General features: G+C 41.5%; 1 protein-coding gene across 5 annotated transcripts in view; it reads right to left on the reverse strand.

Moving 5' to 3' along the window:
- Window positions 1-274: 274 nt before the first annotated feature.
- DEAF1 (DEAF1 transcription factor) overlaps window positions 275-25557 on the reverse strand; it is a 30631-nt gene continuing 5348 nt past the window's right edge. Inside the window, exons 4-13 of one of the 5 annotated variants that reach the window (XM_061610013.1) lie at window positions 24682-24825; window positions 22386-22525; window positions 21632-21697; window positions 19621-19747; window positions 17678-17797; window positions 16037-16165; window positions 10969-11219; window positions 4723-4788; window positions 1432-1521; window positions 275-737 (exon numbers count right to left, since the gene is read on the reverse strand). In XM_061610013.1, coding sequence (XP_061465997.1) covers window positions 633-737; window positions 1432-1521; window positions 4723-4788; window positions 10969-11219; window positions 16037-16165; window positions 17678-17797; window positions 19621-19747; window positions 21632-21697; window positions 22386-22525; window positions 24682-24825 — 1238 coding nt within the window. In that variant the 3' untranslated portion in view covers window positions 275-632. Of the gene's footprint in view, window positions 738-1431; window positions 1545-4722; window positions 4789-5347; window positions 5467-10968; window positions 11220-16036; window positions 16166-17668; window positions 17798-19620; window positions 19748-21631; window positions 21698-22385; window positions 22526-24681; window positions 24826-25557 lie in introns of those variants that run through there. The other 4 variants (XM_061610012.1, XM_061610014.1, XM_061610015.1 and 1 more) reach the window with 4 other exon arrangements.

The raw sequence follows: 25557 nt of genomic DNA on the forward strand, positions 1-25557 counted from the left end.
AGTTTGCTCAATATGGTACATACCAAGCAGAGCTTCAATATATTAGAGAGCTTTGTTTTGTGGGGATGGAGATAAAGCAACAACCCAAACTAAAATCAGTGAGAGAATCAAAGTTCAAATATAACTTAAGCTTGATTTAAAAACAGTCAGCAAACTAAACCCACTGAGGGGCTTGGCGGTTCCTTCTTTGATTTGTTAAATAAGAGGCAGGGAGTGAACAACTGTGGCACAATTCAAGTTTCATTCAGACCACTTAGAAGGAACAAAAGAATGCAGGTCTCATGAACCACTTTAAAGAATTTATAAGTCACTTCAAAGAACCACCATCATCCAGCAGGGTTGTAGGATACAACAATTTAAGCCATCAGCTTTGCAGAAGTTTCATACAAAGCACTGTAAACATAATGTAAATTCCAGAGTTCTCTTAAAACATGTGAAGCCCCTTGATGTTCTCACGTTGAATATTTCCATTCCAGCACCATTAGAGAATAGTAGTTGGCCAGCAATGTGCAAACAACCCCACAACTGGATCTTCTTGATGAGTTCAGATCAGTAGGACTTCACAGCAGGATGATTGGTCCAGCCAGTCTGCTCCACACACATATCCCTATAAACTGAAGAGATAGGACTCTTCAGACAATAACTTTCTCTATCACATTGTCCGCAACATCAACCTCTTCTGCCTGAACAGTAACTGTGGCTGACTGACCACACATGTGCTGGTGGTCTTTCCAATCCTGAACATGAGGAGCAAAAAAAGACAGATTGTGAAATGAAAGTAATTATTGAATAAGGGGAAAATGTGGTAACACCAGGCACGAGCTGGAGAATCCTATTTCAATGGGGTGACATTATGTTTTGATATTCTCCTAGTACTTAACACCACAGTCCTAAGCTCACTTAGAAAAAGGGAACTAAAATCCCATTTATATTCTGTCTCTCCAAAACCATGCCCTTACAGAAAGCTTAAAAGCACATATAATAAAAGCAAACCAACTAAAAACAAGAACTTTGCAGCAATTCAATTAGAAAGTCAAAAATTAAAAGCAGTAGCAATACACAGTATGCCCAAATAAAATCCTAAATTAAAAGAACTGAGTAAATAACCATGTTTTGTGTGGCACTAAAAGGATAAGAGTCAGGGAAATAAAACTAAGGAGGGTATTCCACAAATGGGAAACGACCACAAGATATGACCTTTTTAGCAGACAGTTGGGCCTCTCTAGATAATATTCATGTAAAAGCAGGTTCACATGGGACCAAGAGGTTCTTCAGATTGATGGGGCTGTTAGGAAGGAATGTACCTTCTGCTTAAACTTCAGTGAAATGTGTGGTGACTGCTCAAAAGTAGGTGGTCATGGATGCTTGTTTCTCCAGCTATGTGAGTTATCTCTGAGCAATTGTATCTGGGATGCACAAGGAATTTATTACCTTCCGTTGACAGAAAGTTGAGCAGTAATTGACTTTATGGCAGCCAGTGCACTCATTCATTGCCTCGCGACCACAGTTTACACAGGATTGCTGTCACAATGCAGATACAGAGGCTAAGTCAATGAGGAGGAAAAGAACATTATCTCTGCTAAACCTTAATAGTACAAGGTGCATGACAAGGAAGAGAAGTGATGCATAATTACTAGAATCCTGTGTAGGTAATACTTTTTTTAAAAAAAAAACACCCAACTCTTCCACACAGCATGTGAGCACTCAGAGGACACATCAGTTCAACAGATTTCTACCATCTAATATTATCTGAAAAACCAAAAGCAAGCCAAGGCTATGGTAGCAAACGGAGGGATACATCTACCATTATAGCTGAGAATACCTTATGTAGCCAAAGATATTTAGAAGTTTAAATAACAGAGGCATGGAGGATTTTTACAATATGGCATCTTGTTTACCATTCCATGTATACAGGAAGCAGTCTCTCTCAAGACTTCTTCAAATACACATATGGTTCAAAACGATGTTAGAGATTAATAAAAATGTTCAAAAGATAACTTGAGCCAGTTCACACTGCATCTAAGTTCAATCCTGTGAATTTTTACTCAGCTGGTGCAAAACGCGGCAGCCAGGCTATTGACGAGGACCAATCGGTCTGCGCATATAACACCTGTCCTGGCCCGTTTGCACTGGCTACCTATTTGTTTCCGAGCCAGATTCAAGGTGCTGGTTTTGACCTATAAAGCCTTACACGGTGTGGGACCACAGTACCTTGTGGAACGCCTCTCCCGCTATGAACCTACCTGTTCACTTCGTTCAGTATCTAAGGCCCTCCTCCGGGTACCATCTCACCAGGATGCCCGGAGGATTGTTACCAGATCTAGGGCCTTTTCTGTAGTGGCCCCCGAATTGTGGAACAGCTTACCTGAAGAGATACGCCTGGCGCCTACGGTGCTTTCTTTTAGGCGCCAGGTTAAGACCTGGCTGTACTCCCAGGCTTTTTAATGTTTTAATGTTAATGTTTATGTCTACGCTTTATTTTAATATTGTTGTTGATATATGTGATTGATTTTATTATAATATTGTATTTTTAATCTGTTTTGTACACCGCCCAGAGAGCTACTAGCTATGGGCGGTCTAAAAATGAAAACAAACAAACAAACAAATAAATAAATAAGTCCCATTGTGTTCAATGGTGCTTATTCCCTAGAAAGTGTGTTTAGGTTTGCAGTCTCAAAGGCATAATTATACAAATACACAGATCTACAATTTGGAAAGTGGGGAAGATCCTTCCAGAACAGAGGTTCCCAAACTGGTCCGTGGACTACCAGTGGTCCATGAGCTTCATTCAGGTGGTCCATGACATGTCCCTATTAAATATTCATACTGATTTTTAATTGTATTTTTAATGCTTCTTTTATTTCTTATACTGTATTTTATGGTATTACAATTTGAATTCTATGATAGAAAATGCAATGTAAGAAATAAAAGAAGCAATACAAATACAATTAAAAATCTTTCAGCACATAACAATTTCTACAAAGTGCAGAAAAATCATTAGGTGGTCCACCAATACCCTCAGCAATTTTCAAGTGGTTTCTGAGGGAAAAGGTTTGGGGACCACTGTTCTAGAATAAGGGCACTGTGCATTTTAAGTTGAAGACTCTGCATTAGAGCTTCACCCCCCTCTCTTTTGCCAGTCACTTAGAAGTAGCATGATTTCTGATTCCTAATAAAAACAGGTGAGGTGGGGGGAGAGCTATGGGAAAGCATTAGAATAAAGAATTGACTCCAAACTGAGCATAACCTCATTTTTTTCATTCACATGAACGAATGCATAAATCTTCAGGCAACACTTCCAATGCAACAGGAAAAAATGGTGTTTCGGAGAGCTATCATTTTATCCTTCTGTTCATAAGATCCCATTAAAGTGAAGCAGCTCTGTATGTTGCGCTGGCTCATTCAAAACTTGAACAAAAAATAAGGGCACAGGGAATGTTTCACAACTCAATCTGCTTATAGCTCACACAGTTACCTCGGTGTGAATAGCAACCTGGTATAATTGCATAAGGCCAACACAGGAAGGGATTCTTGGCTGTGAATAAATTGACATGCTGTGAAAGCATTAACACAGGCCATATTTAGTGCAGATGGATCCTCTGGCTTTCAGGCCCAACTGATTCACACTCTGTCACCTACTTTGTTTGTACCATCTGCCTGTAAATTATCTGCCAACTTTGAAATATAACAAATGTCCAGAGAACTGTATACCTTGATTTTAGTGGAGGTACAGCACAGAAGCGGCAATTGCTCATGTATGCAATCCGGACCCTGCAGAATGCTCTTTGCCTCTCAGGACAAAATGCTCATGTATGGAAAGGCCTACCCACCTACCCCAACCCAGTCCAAATAAGCCCCCTACACACATAGCTGCATTTGCCCTTTTCAAAAACCACAGGAGAGCCTGCTCTGTTGCCCATTTGAGCCCTGAGCTTCGGTGCGATCTACAGCAGTACTCAATGAAGAACTGGGATGTTCAGTGATCAGAGCATTGAAAGTATTGCATGCATATCTCCCATTCTGTCACTGCCACCTTCAATGCCAGTGGAATGCACAAAGAAATGGTCTGACAGCACTCACTCCTTATGAGATTAGAACATGATACATGACTCCTCTAAAGAATCTAGGCTGAACACTCTGAAAAAATACAGTTTTTCCTTCCATTAAACTGCAGAAGAATCTAGGCTGAACACACTGAAAAAATAGTTTTTCCTTCCATGAAACTGCAGAAACAAGAAACTTAATATTCAGCAAGTGCTACATCACACCAGGAGGTGCTGCTAATGACCTTTCAGTGAAGGACATAATTTGAAAGAGGTTGCACAGTTATGTGTTCACAGAACCATGTGCACAGCTGGAACTCAATGTCTGTTAAAAAAAGGCAAAGAGCACCAACCATTTCAGAGCCCACCACAGGGAAATCCCAGTTGTGCTTACTAGTCATTTGCTGGACCGTGGCCATCATCTGACATTGCAGATGGCCTTGGCAGCAGAGCAACATGATACTGAAGCCAGATTAAGAGAATAGCCCAAAGGCCACTACAAATATGTAGATGACAGCACAAAAACATGCATGAGATATATTTTGTCACTATTCCACCAGGGGGCAAACTGAACATGGAAGCACATGCCATTAACAGAGAATGACAACATAATTTCAATACAGAAAAGAAAGTTGCTGGATCGCTGTGATATCCATGTCAATCTGATCCTTGATCTTACCTTAATGATGATTTCTGTTTTTCCATCTACGTCTTCTGCTTGTTGAAACAGCTGACTCTGATACTGCTAAAATTAAAAGACACCACAAACTTCAGCTTTACATACATCTCGTGTTGCTCTTTGGAGTATAGGTATATGATCCCATTCAAGTGCTCTGCTGCCGTATAATTTTCTATTGAACAATGTGTGTGTATGTGCACGTGAGCGTGTGCAAGCGCACATGTGTACGCATTCATATAAGCATGTAGATGTGTGTGAGGGCTGAACTAAATGCGATGCAGAAGGTCTGTGATCAGGATCGCCTGTGGTATTTTTAAAAAGTGAATAGCAGCTGCAGGGGCCTGAAGCAAATTGGAGCCAACCTGCCAATAGCTGCCTGGCAGATCATTGGATAAGGTAGGAAACCACCTTTGGATTCCCCACCCATCCCCACTTTAGAATTGCACAGTTGAAGTAGTAAAGAAAGTTAAGGGTTGAAAAGAAAAAGTTCTGCGTATATTTTAATCTCCCCCCCCATTTCTTTCCCCCCATCCCATGCTTGCTTCAAAAACTCTGGAGATGGTTGTCTATAGCCTTGCTAATCCTGAAGGGAAAATGCTTTTATAGCCAAGCCAACGGAGGCAACCTGCACAAATGGTGTCCTCTTCTTCTGCCCTCCCAAACATTTGATTGATTGGTTGTGCTGGGCTTTTGGGTTTCCTTGCTCTGCATGCTCCCATTTGACACACTTATGTTGCAACTGGTCTATGATGAGAAAAAAACACTACTGTCACTGAAGTCATCATTTTTCCTTTTGGCTTAGTTACCCACAGGAAGCCTTAAACTTTGTTTTGGGGCTCATTAGGGAGAATTGTTATGGTGAACAAGTTTGTGTTTGCCATAACATATGCCAAAAATGCCTTGCAGAATTTCACATGGACATTTTTTGAGCTACAACACTTTATTTATATACCATTCAGCATGGAAACAGTAAATTCACAGTGCAGGCAAGCCTCAAAGAGCCTTAAACCAAGCACTAGAACTCTGTTAAGCAGTGATACAAAAATTAATTTAAATGTATCATAACCAAAGATACTAGCCAATATTAGATTCGACACCAACCTAGGGTGTTAAACCTCCCGAGGAACAGTTTAAAAACAATCTAAAGCAAAGCAGATTTATCCAAGAGTAGAACCTAATACTTAAGCAGATTAAGGGCTTAATTTCGGATCATCTTTATGACCTGACATCATGGTGTTTAAAGGTTCGGAGGGTTGTGAGTTTACAGGAACATAAAGTGACCATGGCATAGAATCACATTAGGCAGAGAGCGAAAGATAGGAATCTTACACTTTTTATGATATACTAACTCTTTAAGCCAAGAGAATCAGCCTTCACCCTTCAAACACTGTGCAACATATACATCAGTATTAACATTCTAAATTCAGGTGCCAATGCCATTAAAGTGTATTAAGCATTGCCAAGAAAATTTGGGGGGCTTTCTGCCTAGGAAGAAAAGCCAATTACCAGCTGTAGTTTGATTGTTATGACTCATTTAACTGTTATAATCACTGCTAAGTAAGCTGTGTAGTTTGTGGTCTCTGTATCCATTTTGGAAAGTTGTTTGTTCTGTGTACATTTGGATAACTCTTAAGGTATTGTAACCAAATTTTGCATGATGGGTCCTGAGATCAAGGAGCAGGTTTTCGTCTATGTTTGGATACAATTGGACACCATTTTGAATCAAGATGGCCAACAGAACCTGATTCTAACCGTCAGTTTCAAAACTGCACTGATTTTTTTGGTTTCTTAAGACCTGCTAGGGCTGCTAAAGACATTACAGGAGACAAATGCATGTTTTAAAGGGATGTGTTTTGCACAGTATGAGGAGCCCCAATCAAGGGATCCCTGTTGTCCACATCATTCAATGTATGAGTGATATTTAATGCTAGTGCTGCTCAGAGTAGACCCACTGAAGTTAATAGACATGATTGACTTAGGTTCATTAATTTCAGTGGGTCTACTCTGAGTAGGACTTAGTTGAATACAACCCTGTATGTGCCTTCAAAACATACTGCAGTTTAGCATGCACAAACCATAGCTAGATTCTAAAAATGTATCACATGGACCAGCCCTTACAATGGGATGTATACCTGTATACTGGATTGGAGGTAAAAAAAGCCCAAACCCATACTGTTCCTGTTCTATAGGACCTACAACTCCATTATCTTGTGATCTCGGGACTTGAGCAAAATCAGAGAAAGAATAGGCTTTGAAATGGATGTTTGTATTTTAAGGATATGTATATCTTGATTCTGAGTGCAATTAATATCATAGGAACTATTTTAACTCATTTATGCAAATGCTGTCATCATCACTCATGTTTGTAACTTGAGCTTGTAAAGAAACAAAATTCAGATCCCACGGGAAATTACTTTTCAAAGTGCTTTCCATTCCAAATAAGATATATCACAAAAATATGAGAACGTTTCCATCAAAAGTCTCATAGTGAAAATGATTGAAATTGTGTGTGTAGATTTTATATTACACACACATACATACTTCATATTTCAGCTAACAAACTGACATACTTCAGAAATGCAGTTTTCTCATTCAAGCTATCACTACATGAACTGAAGCTAAAGTTCTGAAGCTGGATTTGCCAGGTTAGGAAAAGTAATAATTTGCGGGAAATTTCAGTTCTGACAAAGCTGTGGATCAATTCTACGGAAAATTTAAAGACATTGTCAACAGCCACAGTGACATCTGTTCACAGGTAATCTCATGATCAACACAGTTATTTCCAAGGAATGGTCATTCAGTTGGATGCAGAGGAGAGCCATTCTGAAGGGGATCGATGCCTATGCTTCCAGCTGTTCTCCCAGGGCGCATGCGCCCCTTCTGTTGTTTAGGAGAAGAGAGTACAGCCTGCTCTGCCTGGTGGACCAAATATGGCTGCTCCTATCATCTTTTTCATCCGAATATACGAGCCAGCTTTTGCCTCTTGCTGTCACCAAGTCACAGTTCTGTTTATTACTAGAGGGACAAAAGAAAACAGTTTCTCATCTTGCATCAGAAGCTGACGCAAAGCTGGAGCAGGACAAGAAACTCGTGTACCTGGATGCTCCAGCACCATCTCCTCCCAGAAATATCTTTACCTCCAAGGGAGAGATAAAATATGGTCCACATTTCCCCATCAGGAGCATGTAAAACATTACAAATATTATTTAGCCGTTCGGAAAATCTAAAAATCCAGAAATATAAAATGTTTGCTTGTCCAAGGAAAATTCAAATACTATGGAGAAAGGTTTTTTTTTAATTGAATAATCACCCAAATACCTTATTTTCATTTATTGAGGTGGAAAGGGGGTTATGACTCTGGCTGTTGTTTTATTAAAGCACATAATTCTGGAAACTAATGACAACGGTCACACAGCATGTCCTCAGGCTCAAGCTGGAAAATAACCGAGCAGGAAGTAGCCTGGGGAGTAGCAATACATTGTGTGGATGACTGGTGGGAAAACCATTGCTCTAACAGTCCTCGTGTAATACAGCCTCACAATAAATAAAACATCTCTCCCCACATTTCTTGCATCTTAAGCTGATCCATCATTCATGTAACTGGGGTGGGTGGGGTGATTTCCTCCAACTCTCCACTCCATCTGCAGCCACCCACATTATTCCACTCCATCCCAAAGGCTCACTCAGCCCTCAGGAGGAGATTTTCAGGGGGCACAGGAGGATGCTGAGAGATGGGGTGGCAGGAAACCTCTGCTTTATGGTCGTGAACTCTACTCTGTTCATAGGAGGACAGTTAAGATCCAAGCCATGGTGTACTGTCCAGAGATATTTGCTTCAGTCTTCTATTTTTTTTTAAAAAAAATTGCTCCAGATAAAATGAAACAGAAAAAGCATTTTATAGTACGAATTGGCATTTTTTCCACAAGCTTCTATAGAGGAAAAAAATAACTTCTATAGCACAGAAAAGATCACAGTTTTTCTCCTTGCAACCAATTAAATGCCTTTATGAAAGCAACTTGTTTCATTTGTACTAATTAGCAACTTCATCTACATGGCAGTATCCTCCTTCATATATGACTAGCAATTTCTGGGTCCTGAATTGTTGTCTTTTTTGACCCTGGATATTTAAGCCAGTAAATATCCTGGAGAGAAGCTAGTATCTGGTTCACACATCACTTGCCTTCTGTACACTTAAACTGGGTCTGCACATATAGCAGATTAAGGAGGGATTGCAGGTTGGCTATGCCACTTTTGAATGCTTCCCCTATTCATGGAGCACTTTGGGGGAGAAACGCTCTAACCTACTCCCTTTGCCTGTCATGAGAGTTATCCATTTTCAGTGAGTTTTTTTACCTGCAGGCCTGCACCCTCACGTGATACAACCTGCTTTACCAGGATTCTGTAATTTTATTCTGCTGCATGTGTAGATCAGGCTCAAAGAACCGCCCTGATGCAACTCTAAAACATTGTGCTTGATGTGATGTAAAATACATTGCCCATACATACATGCAAAGCATCATTTGACAACGTAGTCATCAAATGAGAAACAATCATGTATTCACCAGCCTTTGCATTGTAATCCGAACACCCTTTGTATTGAGTTGGTGGGGTGGAATAATTTCCCCCCCTTTTACTGACTATTTCCGTAGGTTCCCTGCTATGATACCAAAAGGATTTTTTGTGGCCCTCCAAACCCTACCCCCCAATTTATCCATTTATATATACATTATTTTTACTGATCAGTACTCTGGGCCCAAAGGTTTTTGTGGCCACTCAAGACCTCCCAAAATCTATCCTTTTAACCAATCCAGCATCAACCAATTCATTGATTTAATTACATTTGTTTATAAAATTGGCCACACTCAGTTTAATACTTTGGCCACACCCACTTTGACATGCCAGGGGGCATATTGACCATGGTTCAATATGGTCATTGGCCCCAAAAAGGGTTAGCCACATCTGGTCTAATATCTCAGTCATGCCTGGTCTGTGAGCTTCCTGGAGGACCTTTGGCCACTAATCCTTTGCATATATCTGCCTCAAGGCCATCCAGTGAACTTTATTTATTCATTTATTAATAATCTTTTATATTCCATTTTCCCCCTAAAGGAGATCAGAAGGGCATAGATTAAAAAGAGTACAACACTATAAAATATAAACAAACAATAGGAAACAGTAGGAGGGCTCCAAAACCTTCTTTTTAAAAAAAAATTACTTGTCCTCCTAACACAAGCAGTGAAGAGGCCATGCAGATCTCCTGGAGGTGGGAATTCCAAAGGCGATGGAGATAGGGGGTAGGGGAGGACGCAGACCATAAATATGGCCCTTATGCACCTTTTTAACTGAAAGGACAGCAAAATCTCCGTTCCAGGCAGGACTACATGGAGGATGCTGGTTTGTCAAGTAACCTGGTTCCAACCCGTTCAGGACTTCATAGGTCAAAGCCATCACTTTGAATTGCACTTGGAAGTGAATAGGCAGCCAATGCAGTTGGTGCAAAAGGAGGGTGACATGAACCTTATATCTCACCCCCGTATGAAGGTTTCATGGCTACTGATTGATCCAAACCCAAGACTCCAACTAAGCAGTGTCTACTTCATCTCAGTGGCTCAAAGATTTTTTTTTTAGCCACCATGCTTGCATGGAAGAGTGTGTAAATTGTCTGGACAAAGACTAAGATTAGGACTTAGCAGTGGTTGAGGTTTTAAGTGTCCTTATAGTTCATTTCCCAAACCCATTTCCATTGTTTCCATTCCCTGTGCTAGCCTTCTAATCTTGATCTCCATTTTCATCCCATTCTCCCTCTGCTCCACTCCCCACCCCCACAGCATCCTTGTCAATTTTCTTTTAAAACCCTATATGCAGTAAACAATATAGTTGTGCAAAATAATTGCTGTGATAATTTATTCTGGTCACAGACAGAATCTGGGATTTGAAGGTGGGCCAAACTTAGATCTGCTCCAGCACATAGCAAACACCCATGGATCTTGATATAAAAACTTTATATATTTTTATTACTAAATTTTATTACAATTTTCATTAAAGCCAGACTTCAATCATTCAAAGTACAGGTACTTTCTGCATCAAATCAAAGAGTACAGTCAAAACTTAAGAAGCTGCATGATAGGCAGCCTTCCACTACTGCATAAAAGAAAGAAACTGTGGCCTATCAAATGTTGCCACCTGAGTAGTTGGCTGTAGAGATACTTAGAACTAGAACTGCTGTCGTTCTAGAAGCATAGTTACCTCTTTCCTCTCCACATCAGCTTGAATTTTTGCCTGAGTGACAGCGGCTTCTCGGTAGGAAGAGCTGGCCTGCTTAGCTTGTTCAATCAGCGTCTTCAGCTGCTGAGCTGTGTTGAGAAGTGAGTTGACTGTCTCCTCAAGGTACAGCCAGCTCCGCTGCTCTGTCATTTCAAGTCCGTTCACCACTGAAGCCGATACTGTTTTGGTGGGGGTAGAAGGTGGCACAGCCAGGGCAGGGAGTGAGGTCAATACTAAAAAAAATCAAAAGAGCAAAAGTAAACCCACAGAAATTAATTAAGACGCTTCAGTCCAAGTTTAATTTGAAGCTTACTGTGTAGTAGCAACTTCAGGCTAAAACAGCTTCAGTCCACCGTTCTACCCAATTAGAATTCAGAATTATCTACAACCTGGGCTAATAAAAAGTTCATACCACTTGCAAATGGGTGAAGATTAATTCTTGGAAGTATAGATATCATAAGTGTTCTTGAATACTCAGGAGTTCCTTCTAAGCTTTAGAAGTCACTTTTTCCAGAAATCCAACACAGCTTTGTGTGTCTTTCTAGAAGGAACACATGGTCATTTTTTAGGAAAGTACCTTGTAACCTGAAAGGACAGCATGGGCTTCTTTTACAGTGCAGCCCTGTCTTTTTTTTACTCAGCAGAAAGTTCCAATGTGTTCAATGGACTTTATCCCCAGGTAAGTATCCACAGGATTGCAATCTTAATGGTATATTTATTATGCACTAATCATGTTACCTGCTCTAAGCCTCTGGCAACAGGATGGGCTAAAAACCTAATAAACTTTAAAATGGTTTTGTTGAGGGACCAGGAGTGGTGGGTAACGCCAAGCTGTTGTCCACTGCTGCACCCTTTTGAAAAGGTTGGATGATGGATCCAGTATGAAGCGGAGAACCACTTGGTCTGCAAAGAAAAGACTTGCGTGTATGGGAGCTGGAACTAATTAGCCTCAAAGTCATGCACTGGGGCTACACAAGCCTCTTTTGATTCAACAGTATTTGCATGGGGCCCTTACTCAAGGACCAACAAAAAGAACAAAGCTGTACAGCAGCGGGGCTTGGTACCTCTCTCATTACTGCATGTTTCAGCTCTGAATACCATATGCTGGAGACAAATCACAGGGAAGACAGCGTCCTCTTCATCTACAAATGGATGTTTGTACTTTGCTTTTAAGCTTCCCCAGAGCATCTGATTAACAACTGTGGAAAGTAGGATGCTGGACTAGATGGAGCTTTGCTATGATCCAGTAGGGTTCTTCTATGGTTCTTACATTTAGGTCATATTTACAAGAACTACTAGTTTTCCTCTGAAAAACATTGACTCCAGCAATTCTTATAACAAGTTCACATGTCATGGTAAGCCACAGTTAAAGATTCACCATGAGCCTACCAATCTCACCTGCTTTGCTCCTCCCCTCACAATCCCTGGATTAGTACTGTGTCCAAACCAGTGATCGTAGTTTGTTTCACTCCAAACAAACCACAACCAGCAAGTTAAGAAGAAGGCTACAGACTATCATTTGTTTGGAGCAAAACAAAACAAACCGATCCCTGGTTCAGGCGTATCACTAAGCCACAGATCACGGTTTATTCTCCCCATGTGCCAGCTGGGAGGAGAAAAATGGGTGAGACTGGTGTGTTCATGGTAAACCATTAAATATTGTTTACTGTGATGTGCAAACGGAGCCAGAATCTCTCTCTTTCTATCTCTCTGTGACAACAACCATAAAGAAGGAACAGAAAGAGAGATTCATGTACCCTACTTCTAAATAGCTTGTTCACATGTGAACATTATCTGAACAGGGCCTGATCCATTCTGCCCTTGGGTGCCCCTGTTCTTCACAGAGAAGGCAACTTACAGCATAGAAAGCTGAACAGAAGACAATGCCGCGATATACTCAGATGATACTAGTGCACATGGCTTCCCTCTGTGGAGAAAGGGGAATGTGGGATGTATTCCTATACATCAGGAGTGTGTGAAGACTACTGAATTAAGCAGCAGCAGTCAGGGAGTTGGCACAGGAAGGGTGGCGTTGTGCACCTGGCCTCCCAACACCAAGTGTTGCCGCCGTTTACCAGGAGGGAGAGGGGAGAGGAGCTCAACATGGTGTGAGTGCAGCAGCAGGAGGGTCAGATTGGCTCAGCCGCTGTGCCTGCACCATGCTGAACTCCCTGCCCCTCAGCCTCTTGATAAGTGGCAGCAATGCTCAGTGTGGGGAAGCCAGATGCACAATGCCGTCCTGCCTGCACCACCCCACCAGTTCCTGGAAGCAAGGCAAGAATCACCTTTGCGCATACGTTCTTGCCCATACATAAAGGGAATTGTCAGAGGCTATTTTCCAGGTCTCCTGCTGCCACTGGAACTCAAGTGATTGGCAACCAGAAAAAGAGCCCTTTTAGTCGTGATGCCCTATTTATGGAAAGCCCTCCCCAGGGAGGTTTGCCTGGTGCTGGCTTGCATCTTTTTAGCACCAGGCAAGAACCTGTTTTATTGTAGATTGCTTTCACTTTTCTTTTTGGGATTGTGTTAACCACCCAGATAGTATTTATACTTTAGGGTGGGGTATACTTTATAAAATAAATGAACATAAGGCACAAGTTTCTAAACAGACTCTGCAGGAGAACCTAATGTTGCTTCTCTTTGACTGTGCAAATATTAGAATGGCAAAGAGAGCAAAATCAATTAAAGAAGACACTCAGCCTTAGACATGTGGAGATCAGCTGGGTGCAACAATTCTACTGTAAAAGGAATAGTCTGCAAAGAACTTCCCCCCAAATTTCAAACTCTGCTTATCTGCACAGAGACAAACCCCTCTGTGTTTACGATTACAGCCAAAAGGTAGAAGCAAGTATTTACATGCAATCCAATCCATGTCTACTCAGAAGTAAGTCATTGAGTTCAGTGGGCCCCATTCCTAGGTAAGTGTGTGGAGGACTGCATCCTTATAATGCATAACTGCACAAATATACAGATCTGCCCAAAATGATTTCAAAATTGCAGTTTTCACCCAGAAAACCCCACGAGAGCAACTACAGCTTTATGCCAATTATGCTTCCAGTACCCTACTTTATTTAAAAATTCTAACTTCACTTTAAATACAAACCTGTGTTGCAATATTCAACATGTATTATAACCTTTGCAATATGGTTAAATTGCAATGGTAAGGCCATAAATGAGATGATTAAAATTTAAACCCAAAAGCCTTTATTAAGTTAGTAAACAAAACAGATGTTTGCCCAACTGTGTTCATGGGATTATAGTTATTTTATTTGATTTAGGAAAACATGCCTTTCCTCCATAAGTATATATTTGCGGAAGAGATGGCTTTCAGCTATTAGACTTTCTACACAGTGAGGAACAGAGCTTGGCATTTGATAGCCTGATCTTTCCAAAAGTTTTTGTACTTACTCTTTAGAATAGCCAGTGAGCAACACTGTACTCAGAAGTGAATGAAAAAGGAAGGTTTAAGACGTCACCTAGGAAATAAGGTCTTGTAAGATCTATGCAGCGCCATACGAATATCCCAGAGCTATTTTCACATTAATGAAAATAATAATGTGCCTGGTGCTTCTGGCATTCCATCCACTCCCAAAGGAGAAAGACAGAGAAAAATAAATGTGCATAATAGAGAGCAGCCGGAGTGGCCCTACCATTAGACAAAGTATGGCAGCTGCCTTGAGCATCTGGTTTTGGGTGTCATAAAAGGGCAGCAAATGGTTAGTTATTTAATTTAGTATTATTTTATTTTCACTGCCAGGGAGAGGACAGGCGCTTCTGGGTGTCAAAATAACTTGACTGGTCTTGATTACTATGCATCTTGACTTGGGGGTGGGATGGGGGTACCATTTGCTGCTCCATCAAAGCAGGCAGTAAAATGTCAGGCCAGCTCTAGATAGCAGTGTATGATATTTTATCTACACAGGTCACAGAATGCCTACAGCAACATATGCACCACATGGCATTCACTGAGATGGAGTTGATAGCTCCTGGCATTCAAACCAGGAGTACCCCTAGCCTGTGCAGCTGCTCCACTGAGCATCATCCCCTCGATCACAAGGGATTTTTTTTCACAGTGTGCCCTGGGCCTCCCAACTATAATCACCTCCAACTTCTTTGGTTTCGTTTCAGTTTGTTAACCCTCAACTGCTGCTTCAGGATTGCTTTGGGGTAGTGACGGGAACTCCTGGCTGCTTTGTTAACAATATGCAGAGCTGAGGGGCGTCAGCATATTGAGAAGTCCTGGACTAAGTCTCCTAATGCCTTCATGTAGATATTAAACAATAGCAATGGCTATGGTAGCTGAAGCCGATGAGAGCTGGAATCCATCACCTACTGAAGGGCCCAAAGTCTCTCCACCCAAGGCTAAAAAAGGCCTTTATCCATATTTGAGCTGGCAATTGTCTGAACACAACAAAGGCCTGGTCACAGGGTCTCTACTCTCCATATCACTAGTCTCCTGCCCTGCACAACAACATATACAACATATGCCCTGCTATATGTACTGGCCATGACATCCAAGGCTATATTCATATCCTCCCTTCACCTGACTCCCATTCCACCCCTCCAATCTGTAAGGAAGTCAGCTAGCAAGCACCATAAAACATAAAGAGCACTCAAGAGGCTGTGTTACTTAAAACTTCCAAAAAAGAACTTCATAAAAACAAAACAAAATCAAACTTTTAAAAACCCTAAAGCCCTTAAGCTCAATTCTCTGAAGCTTTTATTTAGGGAATAAAAACAAGATGGAATTTTCCTCCCACCTATGGAAGAAAGCTGAGATGGTCATCTGCATTTAAGATGACATCCAATTATGGCATCCCACCTGCTCAATGTGTTCCCGCTTGCGCACACAGGAATCTCGCTTCTTCTCCTCCTTACTGCAACCCCCTGCACACACCCCAAAATCTGATCCAAAGGCTTGGAGACACCCCAGAGCAGATGGATGTAGGGGAGGAGGGAGGATGCAGCAGGAAGGGAAGGAACGGGAATTCCATTGCATCTGCTGGCACAATGTTTGATCTCTCTCATAGCTATTTGGGATGAAACTTACCAATTTTGGGATGAGAAGTTGGCAATGCTGCTTCTGGGAATGCTGAGATCTGACAATTGTCCTGGTAACTTGGGTAGTGAGGCTCTGGATGTCTGACCCGGCAAGGTTGCTGAACATTTGTGTCTTGTACTATTGAAAAGAATTGAAAAGAATCTATAATTTGGTTTTGATTTTAATTTTTGATGTGAGCATCCAAGATGTAACATTACAGTACAAAACAAAAAATCAGCAGTAGCTGGAATTATTCTGGAAACAGTGTGAGCTGAAGACCACCTATGACTCTTTGTTAAATGCAGAGACTTAGATTGGAATCCTCTTTGCAAATAATGCCATTTAAATAGTTGGGTATCTCTCAAGAGCAATCAACCAGCAACAAACTGGATTGTTTCTCCTACAAGGCAGGCAGGACTGAAAACATGTATTACTTCAGTCGGAATAAAATCTCAGCTTCAACAGGGAGGACTAAAACTGGAATTCAGAATGCTGACAATCAAGAATTTCAGTGATATTTCAGAGACTTCCATGTAAAAACAGTCATGATTTTATTCCTTTAGCTGTCCTGCATTCTAAAATTAATGCAAAAAATTAATAAAAGCTTCAACATCCTATAAAGATAAAATTTGATCTGAAATGCTGATAAATTCTCTAATTTTAATATTAGTATTTTGCAACCACTTATGAGATTTTGACACTTCACATGGACTATGTTTTATGAAGTTTACTTACCTTTAGAGCCCTTTTGCACACAACTTTTCTCATAAATGGTCTCAAGCCATCCTCAGTACACATTCATATGGACAAATATTTTAAATAATTAAAATTGCTGCTAGTTGTTACCTGGATTCATGTACCAGAGTTCACACCTATATGTAATCACAGGCTGGTATGTGGCTCAGCACACATCAGGACCACTTAACCATAGCAGAAAAGTCCTATGTGATTTGGGTTTAATGTTTATTACAATATAGCTAAAGGCTGCAATCAGAAACATATTTTCCTGAAATCAGTGGGGCTTACCTCTGAGAAGACACCCACAAAATTATACTATTAGACTGTATAATCCTTTACACACTTACATGGGAGTAAGTCCCACTGAACTCAGTTTAGGATTTATTCTATGTATACATCTATAGAATTGCACTGTTAAGTCATTGTAACTGCTGCCTTCCCATATTCTTCTTTAGACATTGGCTGGTTCACACAACACAATAAAACAATTTGTCTTTTTTTTTAATGGTTTAATTGTGAACATACCTCTGATCCTGCCACATGGGTCCCAACATGGCTCAAACAAGCTACAGTATGGCTTTTCATGTAATCCAAACTGGTACTGTGGTTTCTTTGAAACAGACAAACCACAAACAGTAAACCAAAAATAAATCAAAAGCAATCTTGGTTTATTTCTGGCTTATTGCTTGTGGTTTGTTTGTCAAACAAACCGTGGTGCAGGTTAAGACAACACAACAAGTCATGGCTTGTCTGAGTCACATGGGCACCATATTAAATTGTGGCTTATCATGATGTGTGAACCAGCTCATTGGCTCCTTCATTCTCAAATGTTAACCCTAGGAATCCATAATTCCACACAAATATGTCTATCACTCATGCATGTGAATTATTTATTTTACTTACCAGACGTACCAGTAAAAACATCACCTTGGGATGGACTTTCTGAGATAATAGCTGTGGCCTCCACACTTGATGTACGGTCAAAGGTCAGAGTGCCAGAGGTAGTAATCTGCCCTGAAGGAGTCACAGTGACTAAAAAAAATGTAGAAAAATTGTCAAAATTAAGTGGAATGCTAATACCTATCAGTCCATGATCTCTCCATTTTTCCTTCCAAGTCGCAGAAACCATTCCACTGGTGCCAAAAGCAAAATTTAGCTTTGCTTGCCTTTTTGAATAAAAGTGACAAAAGCAGAAAGATGAATATTTCAAAACAATAAAATGTATGTTATTTCAATATACAAAGCATATATATATATATATATATATATATATATATATATGAACGTAACTGTGATTAACCAAACAGAGGTTTTTACTGTATTAACAAAACGTTTCAGCTTCCGCCTTCATCAGCTGCCAACATACAAATGCTGTTACCAAGGTGGCAGTTATAGAGCTTTGAGGATGGAATGCTCAGAGGGGCTTCCTTTGCAGAAGCTAAGTAGTGGTGGTACTGTCCTCCAGGTTCAGGCCATGTGGTGCCAATGTGTCCAGAGAGTAAATCCAAAAGTTCTCCCTTTTAGTCAATGCTGCTGGATCTGCCGGCATCTCTATCGCTGTAATGGAAAAGTCCAACAGGCTGTGACCCTCAATGTTAAAATGCTGCAACTGGTTGCTCCACTTTTTTTGTCAAAATTGCTGACTTGTGGTTCCTGAAGCGCGTGCGTAGGCCAGTTGTGGTCTTTCCTACATATTGGATATGACATCCTGGTCTTTTGCACTCGATGATGTAAACTGTATTGCAGGATCTGCAGGTGATGTTCTGTTTGATGTAATATGTCCTGCCTGTCCTAGTGCTTGTAAAAGTGGCTGTCTCCCTGAGGTACACACAGGTGATACAGCGTTTGGAGTGACAAGGATGAGACCCCGGATTGGTGATAGGTGGCTTAAGCACAGCTCTCACCAACAGTCTGCACAAATTAGGAGGTTGGCGAAATGCTACAACAGGAGGCCTGCTGATGGCTCTGGTAAGATGTTCAGAGTTTGCCAGCAATAGGTAGCTCTCCGTGATTGCTCGGTGATAGTTAGGAGATGCTGGATGGAAATCTACCACAAATGGAATCCGTTGCTCTCTGCTCTTTGACACCTCAGTATGATGGAGGAGGTTTTCTCTGGACAGAATGGAGGCTCGATGGATGTTGCAATTGATAATATGTGGAGAATATCCTCTTCGAAGAAGGTGTTCTTTAAGTTCACTGATCCTTCTCTGGTATTTATCTTCAGTGTTGCAAATAAGTTTGATTCTCAGAGCTAAGCTATACACAATGTTCTTCTTTATAGGCCTAGGATGGCAGGATTTCCAGTTTAAATAGGTGTGGGCATCAGTGGGTTGCTGTAGAGATCAGTGGCTATTTTGTTGTTTTCAATGGTGAGGACATCCAGAAAAGGGACGTGCGGATTGTCATTTGTACTATTAAATGTAAACTTAATAGATGGATGGATAGAGTTGATGTAATTTTTAAATTGTTCCAAACTCTCGTTACCATTTGTTCAGACCATAAAGATGTTGTCAATGTATCGCCACCATATAAGTGGTTTGTTGATGGCCTTTTTGAGGATCTCTTGTTCCAGTTTATCCATGAAGAGATTCGCATATGATGGAGCCATGCGAGTCCCCATAGCTGTGCCTTGTAGTTGCAGGTAGTGTTCTCCATTGAATGTAAAGTTGTTACAAGTCAGGACTTGTGTAGCTAAAGTTGTGAGAACCTCTGTTGGAGGATTGTTCATATCTCTGGTGTTAAGGAACTCATTTAAAGCCTGAATCCCATCATTATGTGGTATATTGGTGTAAATATATTTATTTATTATTGTTGAGACTCATTTGGCAAAGCAGTTTATTCCAAGAATGACTTACAAGTAGTGGCAGCAGTTCCAGGAAGCAGAGTGATATTTTTTGGTGAATCCTTCTTCACTGGAGTTGTAGGCAATTCATTTTCTTTTTTCCGTCTTTTATAGGGGACAAACAATCTTACAGGGCCACTCTAGTAACAAACAGAAAACAAAAATCATTAGAGATTCTTTACCATAGCCATTGCTTGATGTCTGGAGCAGGGCTGGCCCTACCATTAGGTAGAGTGAGGTGGCTGCCTTAGGCAGCTGATTCTGAGTATTGTGAAAGGGCAGCAAATGGCCTGTAATTGAATTTAATATTCTTGTATTTGCACTGCCAGGGTGGGGAAGAGATGGTTGTCTGGGGGGGGGGGGAGGTGGTGTTTCAGCGTCAGTGTCAAAATTACTTGACTCGCTTTGGGTACTATGCACCCTGAATGTGGGGGGTTTCTATCTGCCACTCCACCTCAGGAAGCAATATGTCTCAGGCTGACCCTGATGGTCATGTTCTACCTCACTGTCAGAGGCAGTATGCTTCTGAATAATAGCTGCTGGGAACCACAGGAGGAGAGAATGATGTTGTGCTCAGGTCCTGCTTGCAGGCTTCCCAAGGGCATCTGCCACTGTGACAACAGGATGCTGGACTAGACGGGCCTTTGGCCTGATCTAGCAGGGCTCTTATGTTCTTATCCTGATCTTCACTGAATACATTTTTTCATTAATCTCACTGCTAGGAATCCTCACAGCATTTCATCAATTGCCTCACCAAACTGCCACAGCACAATCTATACTCTCCCCTTAGCTTTGTACAATGAACTTAACATAAGTCCTTTAGAAACTCTGTCCCTAAAGGTGCTGGAGGGAAGGAGAACCTCAGCCAAAACCCAAACATTAACACTTAGTCCTGGCTTAGTTGGAGCAGTCTTCAGTCTAAGATTCCACTATTAAACAATGGAGGCTACCACGTACATTTTCAAAGTATGAAATTTCCTCATTTTAAAAATAATTGATTGGATAGCTAATATCTCAGTATTAAATCTGTAGTGTTGACACATAATAGTCTGCAGTAGCACTCCCAAAACAAACAGGCTGTTCCTCCACTAGTGCAGACACTGAAAAAGTGAAGTTTGTGCAAAGTAGAAAGAGTTTTGTTTTGTTTTAGAAACGAGTATTTCCCTAACCAGAAAACCCGTATTTCCACTGCAGGAAAAATCACAACGTATCAGTCCATGTAGTATAAAAGTGGGGCTTTCATGAAAAAGTGCATAATAGTTTTATGACTCACTGTGTTTTATACCAGGCATGGGGAACCTTTGGTCCTCCAGATGTTGAACTACAACTCCCATCAGCACCAGCAAGCATAGCCAATGGCCAGGAATGATGGAAGCTGTAGTCCAGCAACATCTGGAGGGCCAAAGGTTCCCCACTCCTGTTTTATACCATGCTCAAATATTAAATCAGCTGCACATGTACGCACATGTGCTTTATCACATGCCTCTATATCAGAAAATGATCACTTTGTGTTAGAACTCGTATGGTATACATTTGGTGCTCATCTGCAGTGATCTTTAGAAAACATGTTCTTATTAAGGTATGCATTTGAATAGGTTGTTTACAGATTATAATTGCAGTAGTTTTTTTATTTTTAAGGAATGGACTAATTCAATTTACTATAAACCACCTTATTTATAAACACTAGGTGGTTTATAGTAAATTGAATTAGTCCATGCATTTATATTCATTTATTTATAAATGAATAAATAGGATATAAAAGACCACACCTTCTAATATTCTTAATAATGTTTCCTCCATCCAAAATTCAGCTACTGCACCCATAAAAGAAATGTCTGTGTTTCAGTCAGAAGTGGCCACATAACCATCTTTCCTTTCTGCCTTTCCCTCCTAAGGAAAGCACTCTTCGGCCTGCCATATTTACCATTCTTCCTTTCTTAAGATGCTCTTAATCTGAACTTATGGCATCTCACTATACTGTCAGACAGCCCCACCAGTTTTTGAATCAGGAGCTGTACACTCACCAAACTCATGTCGTCACAGCAGGCAGCACAAGTGCATGAAGCAGCATGAGGATTTAATATCCCATCCTGAATTGGGAGGGAGAAGGACAGTATTAGGAGAAAAAAAACCCTGCCCTCCAAATCTGCCAAGCCACATCCTATGCTCTACTGTAAAAAGAAGAAGATCAGGTTCAGGGCTCCCAACCTTAACTGTGGATTCCACCCCCACCCATGGCAAGTTGAGACCTTCTTGGACCAACCTACTCAAAGATCTTGCCCAGAGTTCCTTCCCACACCCACCCTACCTGCCACAAAATAAACATTCTGATGGCACTGTTCCATGTTCTCTCTAATGTTGTCATCCTGTGCACACTCACCTAGTAGTAAGTCCCATTGAAATGGTGCATACTTTTGAACAAACATGCATGGAATTAGGCTCTAACTCTTCTGTGACTAGAACTAGGAGTTCCATTGTGTCTTGTTTCTCTATGTCCCAACAATGGAGGGGGGGAAACTGCCTTCTGCCTTTTGCAGTGGAGAAAGGAAGGAAGGAAGGAAGGAAGGAAGGAAGGAAGGAAGGAAGGAAGGAAGGAAGGAGAAAGAAGAAAGGGAGGGAGGGAGGGAGGAAGGAAGGAAGGAAGGAAGGAAGGAAGGAAGGAAGGAAGGAAGGAAGGAAGGAAGGAAGGAAGGAAGGAAGGAAGGAAGGAAGGAAGGAAGGAAGGAAGGAAGGAAGGAAGGAAGGAAGGAAGGAAGGAAGGAAGAAGCTCCATCATACATGAATAAGACACTGTAATGGCCTTCCTGCATAGCGGATGCTTCTTTTCCAGTCCTTGCTGCTGGCTCGCCCAGCCATGGCTTCAAATTCAGTGGGGCTGTACCAAGTGTCCCCTTGTTTAATGCAGCGTCCTCGACCACCTTGAACAGGACAAAAGAACAAGATTAGCTACTGCTTTGTGCAGGTAGCTCAGATGAGCCTGCAGAGATACCTTCCTCTGACGTTTGTAGCTCTAGCAAGCTTAAGCACACCCTAGGCTAGGGCCTAGACCCTAACTTCATATGGCAGTCCGGAGGGAGAGAAGGAGTGGGGTGTGGGGAGAGGAGGGAGCTGAAATGAATGGAATGATGGAAGAAGAGAGAGAGAGGCCTTCTGCAAGTGATCAGTTCAGACCTCTGGCAAGAGCGATCTGCCCATTCCCCAGCATTATTATTATTTTATTATTATTATTAAATTACATTTTTAGACCGCCCTATAGCAATAAGCTCCCAGGGCGGTGTACAGCATAATAAAACAGGTTAAAATACAAGTGGATGTAAATACAATACACAATAAAACATAATTAAAAATTTTCAATTTTAAATTCAAATTTTTAAATTTTTAAAATTTTTAAAATGCCTGGGCGAAGAGGTAGGTCTTTACCTGGCGCCGAAAAGATAACAAAGAAGGCGCCAGGCGTATCTCATCAGGGAGGGCGTTCCATAGTTCGGGGGCCACCACTGAGAAGGCCCTAGCTCTAGTTATCGTTCTCCGTGCCTCCCTATGCGTTGGGACACGGAGAAGGGCCTTCGACGTCGAGCGCAGCGACCGGGTAGGTACATAGCGGGAGAGGCGTTCCGCCAGGTATTGCGGTCCGATGCCGTTAAGGGCTTTATAGGTAAGAACCAACACTTTGAATCTGAATTATGAAGAAAGGGAGTGAAGAAGAAGAAAAGGAGAAAGAAAATGGGGTGACCTGCCCACTTTTGGCTCTGGCCCTGCCCTCCATTGGCATGTGGCCCTCAACAGAAAAGGTTCCCCACTCCTGGCCTCAAGGGGATCCACATCAACATAATAAGCATCTGACACTATGTGAACTGCTTAGAAATACAAATGATTAAGCAGTATATAAATGTTTTAAATAAATTAATTAAATAAGACCATTTATAGGACAGACACCAACTCTGTGAGAACTACCCTGGGTCAAAAAATATGCATGGGAACAGCAACCTCCACTGCAATACAAGACTAAAGGAACAGGAAGCCTGGTTTTCAAAACAACTATCTTCTTCATTGCATTGTCATGTTTTTACAAATGCTGGGTTCGTTTCCCACTATAGAATCATAAGAAGTGTTCACATTAGCACTCATCCCAATAGAAGGAGGAAAGAATATCAATCCACATTTTTCTTCATAAGTAGAGTCCTCTTTGATCTGACCAAAGGTCCATCCAGATCCAGCAGCCAAAGCAAATGCCACAAGCAAGGCTTGAAAGCAACTGCTTTCTCTCTGTGTTGCTCCTCATCAACTGATACTGAGCAACTTACCACTTGGAGGTCCCATATAGCCATTACGACTCATTGCTTTGCTCAAATCCAACACCCCGTTGCCAATGTAAATATTCCTTCTGCTCCAATATACTGAGCAATTGCTGTCATCCTGGTGCAAAGAATGAGTGCATACCATCTTCCTGCTCCTATCTAGATATATAATGTTGGGATGGGCAACATGCAATTCATGGAATAGTTTCCAGGCTGGTTTCAAAATTACCAGCCTTAAACGGGTCTCTCTGTTGTAGGAATCGGAGGCCCAATTTGGATCATATATCACAAGGTGGGAACAAAATGTTGGGAGCTGGGACAGGAACCCAGAAGGACCTTCAGCTGACTTCCACATGGCCCTTGGATGGAAGTAACAGGATGTATTCAATGGAACACTCATGCAAGCAGAATTTCCTGCCCTCTCCTCCCCACCACGTGCCCTGTAAAATTGCTCCTGTGGGGGGGTGGGGGGGAACCTCAGGACAGGGCTTTTGCAGCATGCAGGGGCTGCAGTGGGGTGGAAAGAGTAGGAAATTCCCCTTATGCAGTGTCCCTGTGCTTGCACCACTAGGACGTTTAAAGCAGAGTCTGCCAAACAGTTAGGATCGGCCAAGTCCCAATTCTCTGGACAGCAAGATTCTGGCCTGCTACGGTCTCGACAACAGCCATAGGAGCTGGAGGCTGGGCAAAACTGCTGACCGTTTAACCAACACGCTTCAAGAAGGAATACAGAATACATAATCACACTCTCGGAAAAAGAGGATGAGACACCATACCTGAGCCAAGTCGGTTTTTGTACAGGATCCCACTGATATTTCGGCACCGCACGGGCAATTCGTTGTCATACACTGAAGGATCCCAGTTATATTTTGTTCCACCTTTTTCTTGCCCAGATGTTAAAGGAGTAGGAGACTGAGGCCCTTTGGATCAATGGAAAGAAAACAAAGACACACTCAATACACTCAGATTCTACTTCTGCCTCTCCTACAGAAAGACAAATGCCACTGGAACATCAGGGATTCTCAAAGTGGCTTCTGGACAACAGAACAAAAGTGAACAACTTTTTATTTATTTGCATTTATGTATTGCCTTTCTGCCAAAGCACCCAAGGTGGTTTACAATTTTAAAAAACCTAAACAAATAAATGATATAAAATGCAAAGTTGGCCCAGGGGTGGGGTGGAGGGGACAGTACAACTGAAGGAAGCTCTGATGTTGTCTCTGCCTGCGTTCTTCACTCTCTTCTTCCTTCTCTCAGAGCAGATGGGAACTAGTTCCCTTAAAAGAAGAGGGAACCACTATTAAATACTCTCTGAAAGCAGATCCGTGATTTGAGAACTGCTTGAAATTTGGAAATCAGGTGGGAGAGGCATAGGGCATCAATACTTCCCATTCCACTGACAACCCTCTCCAGCATCCAACAGCACTGGTATGGGATGAAGGCACATGATATGGTTTCCTCATTTCAGCCATTACTAGAGTGACATGCAATGCAATCATAACATAGTAACTGGCCCTAATTTACTGGTTTCATAACAATGTATGAGCTAATACATCAGATGGAATAGAAGTTTTAACAAAGGCACAACATAGAAATATTATTTGGGAGTTCAAGCAGCTACTGCACCATCACATGGTGAAAGATGAGATAGC

Source organism: Rhineura floridana, chromosome 2 (assembly GCF_030035675.1).
Source record: "Rhineura floridana isolate rRhiFlo1 chromosome 2, rRhiFlo1.hap2, whole genome shotgun sequence".
NCBI classification, from domain to species: Eukaryota; Metazoa; Chordata; class Lepidosauria; order Squamata; family Rhineuridae; genus Rhineura; species Rhineura floridana.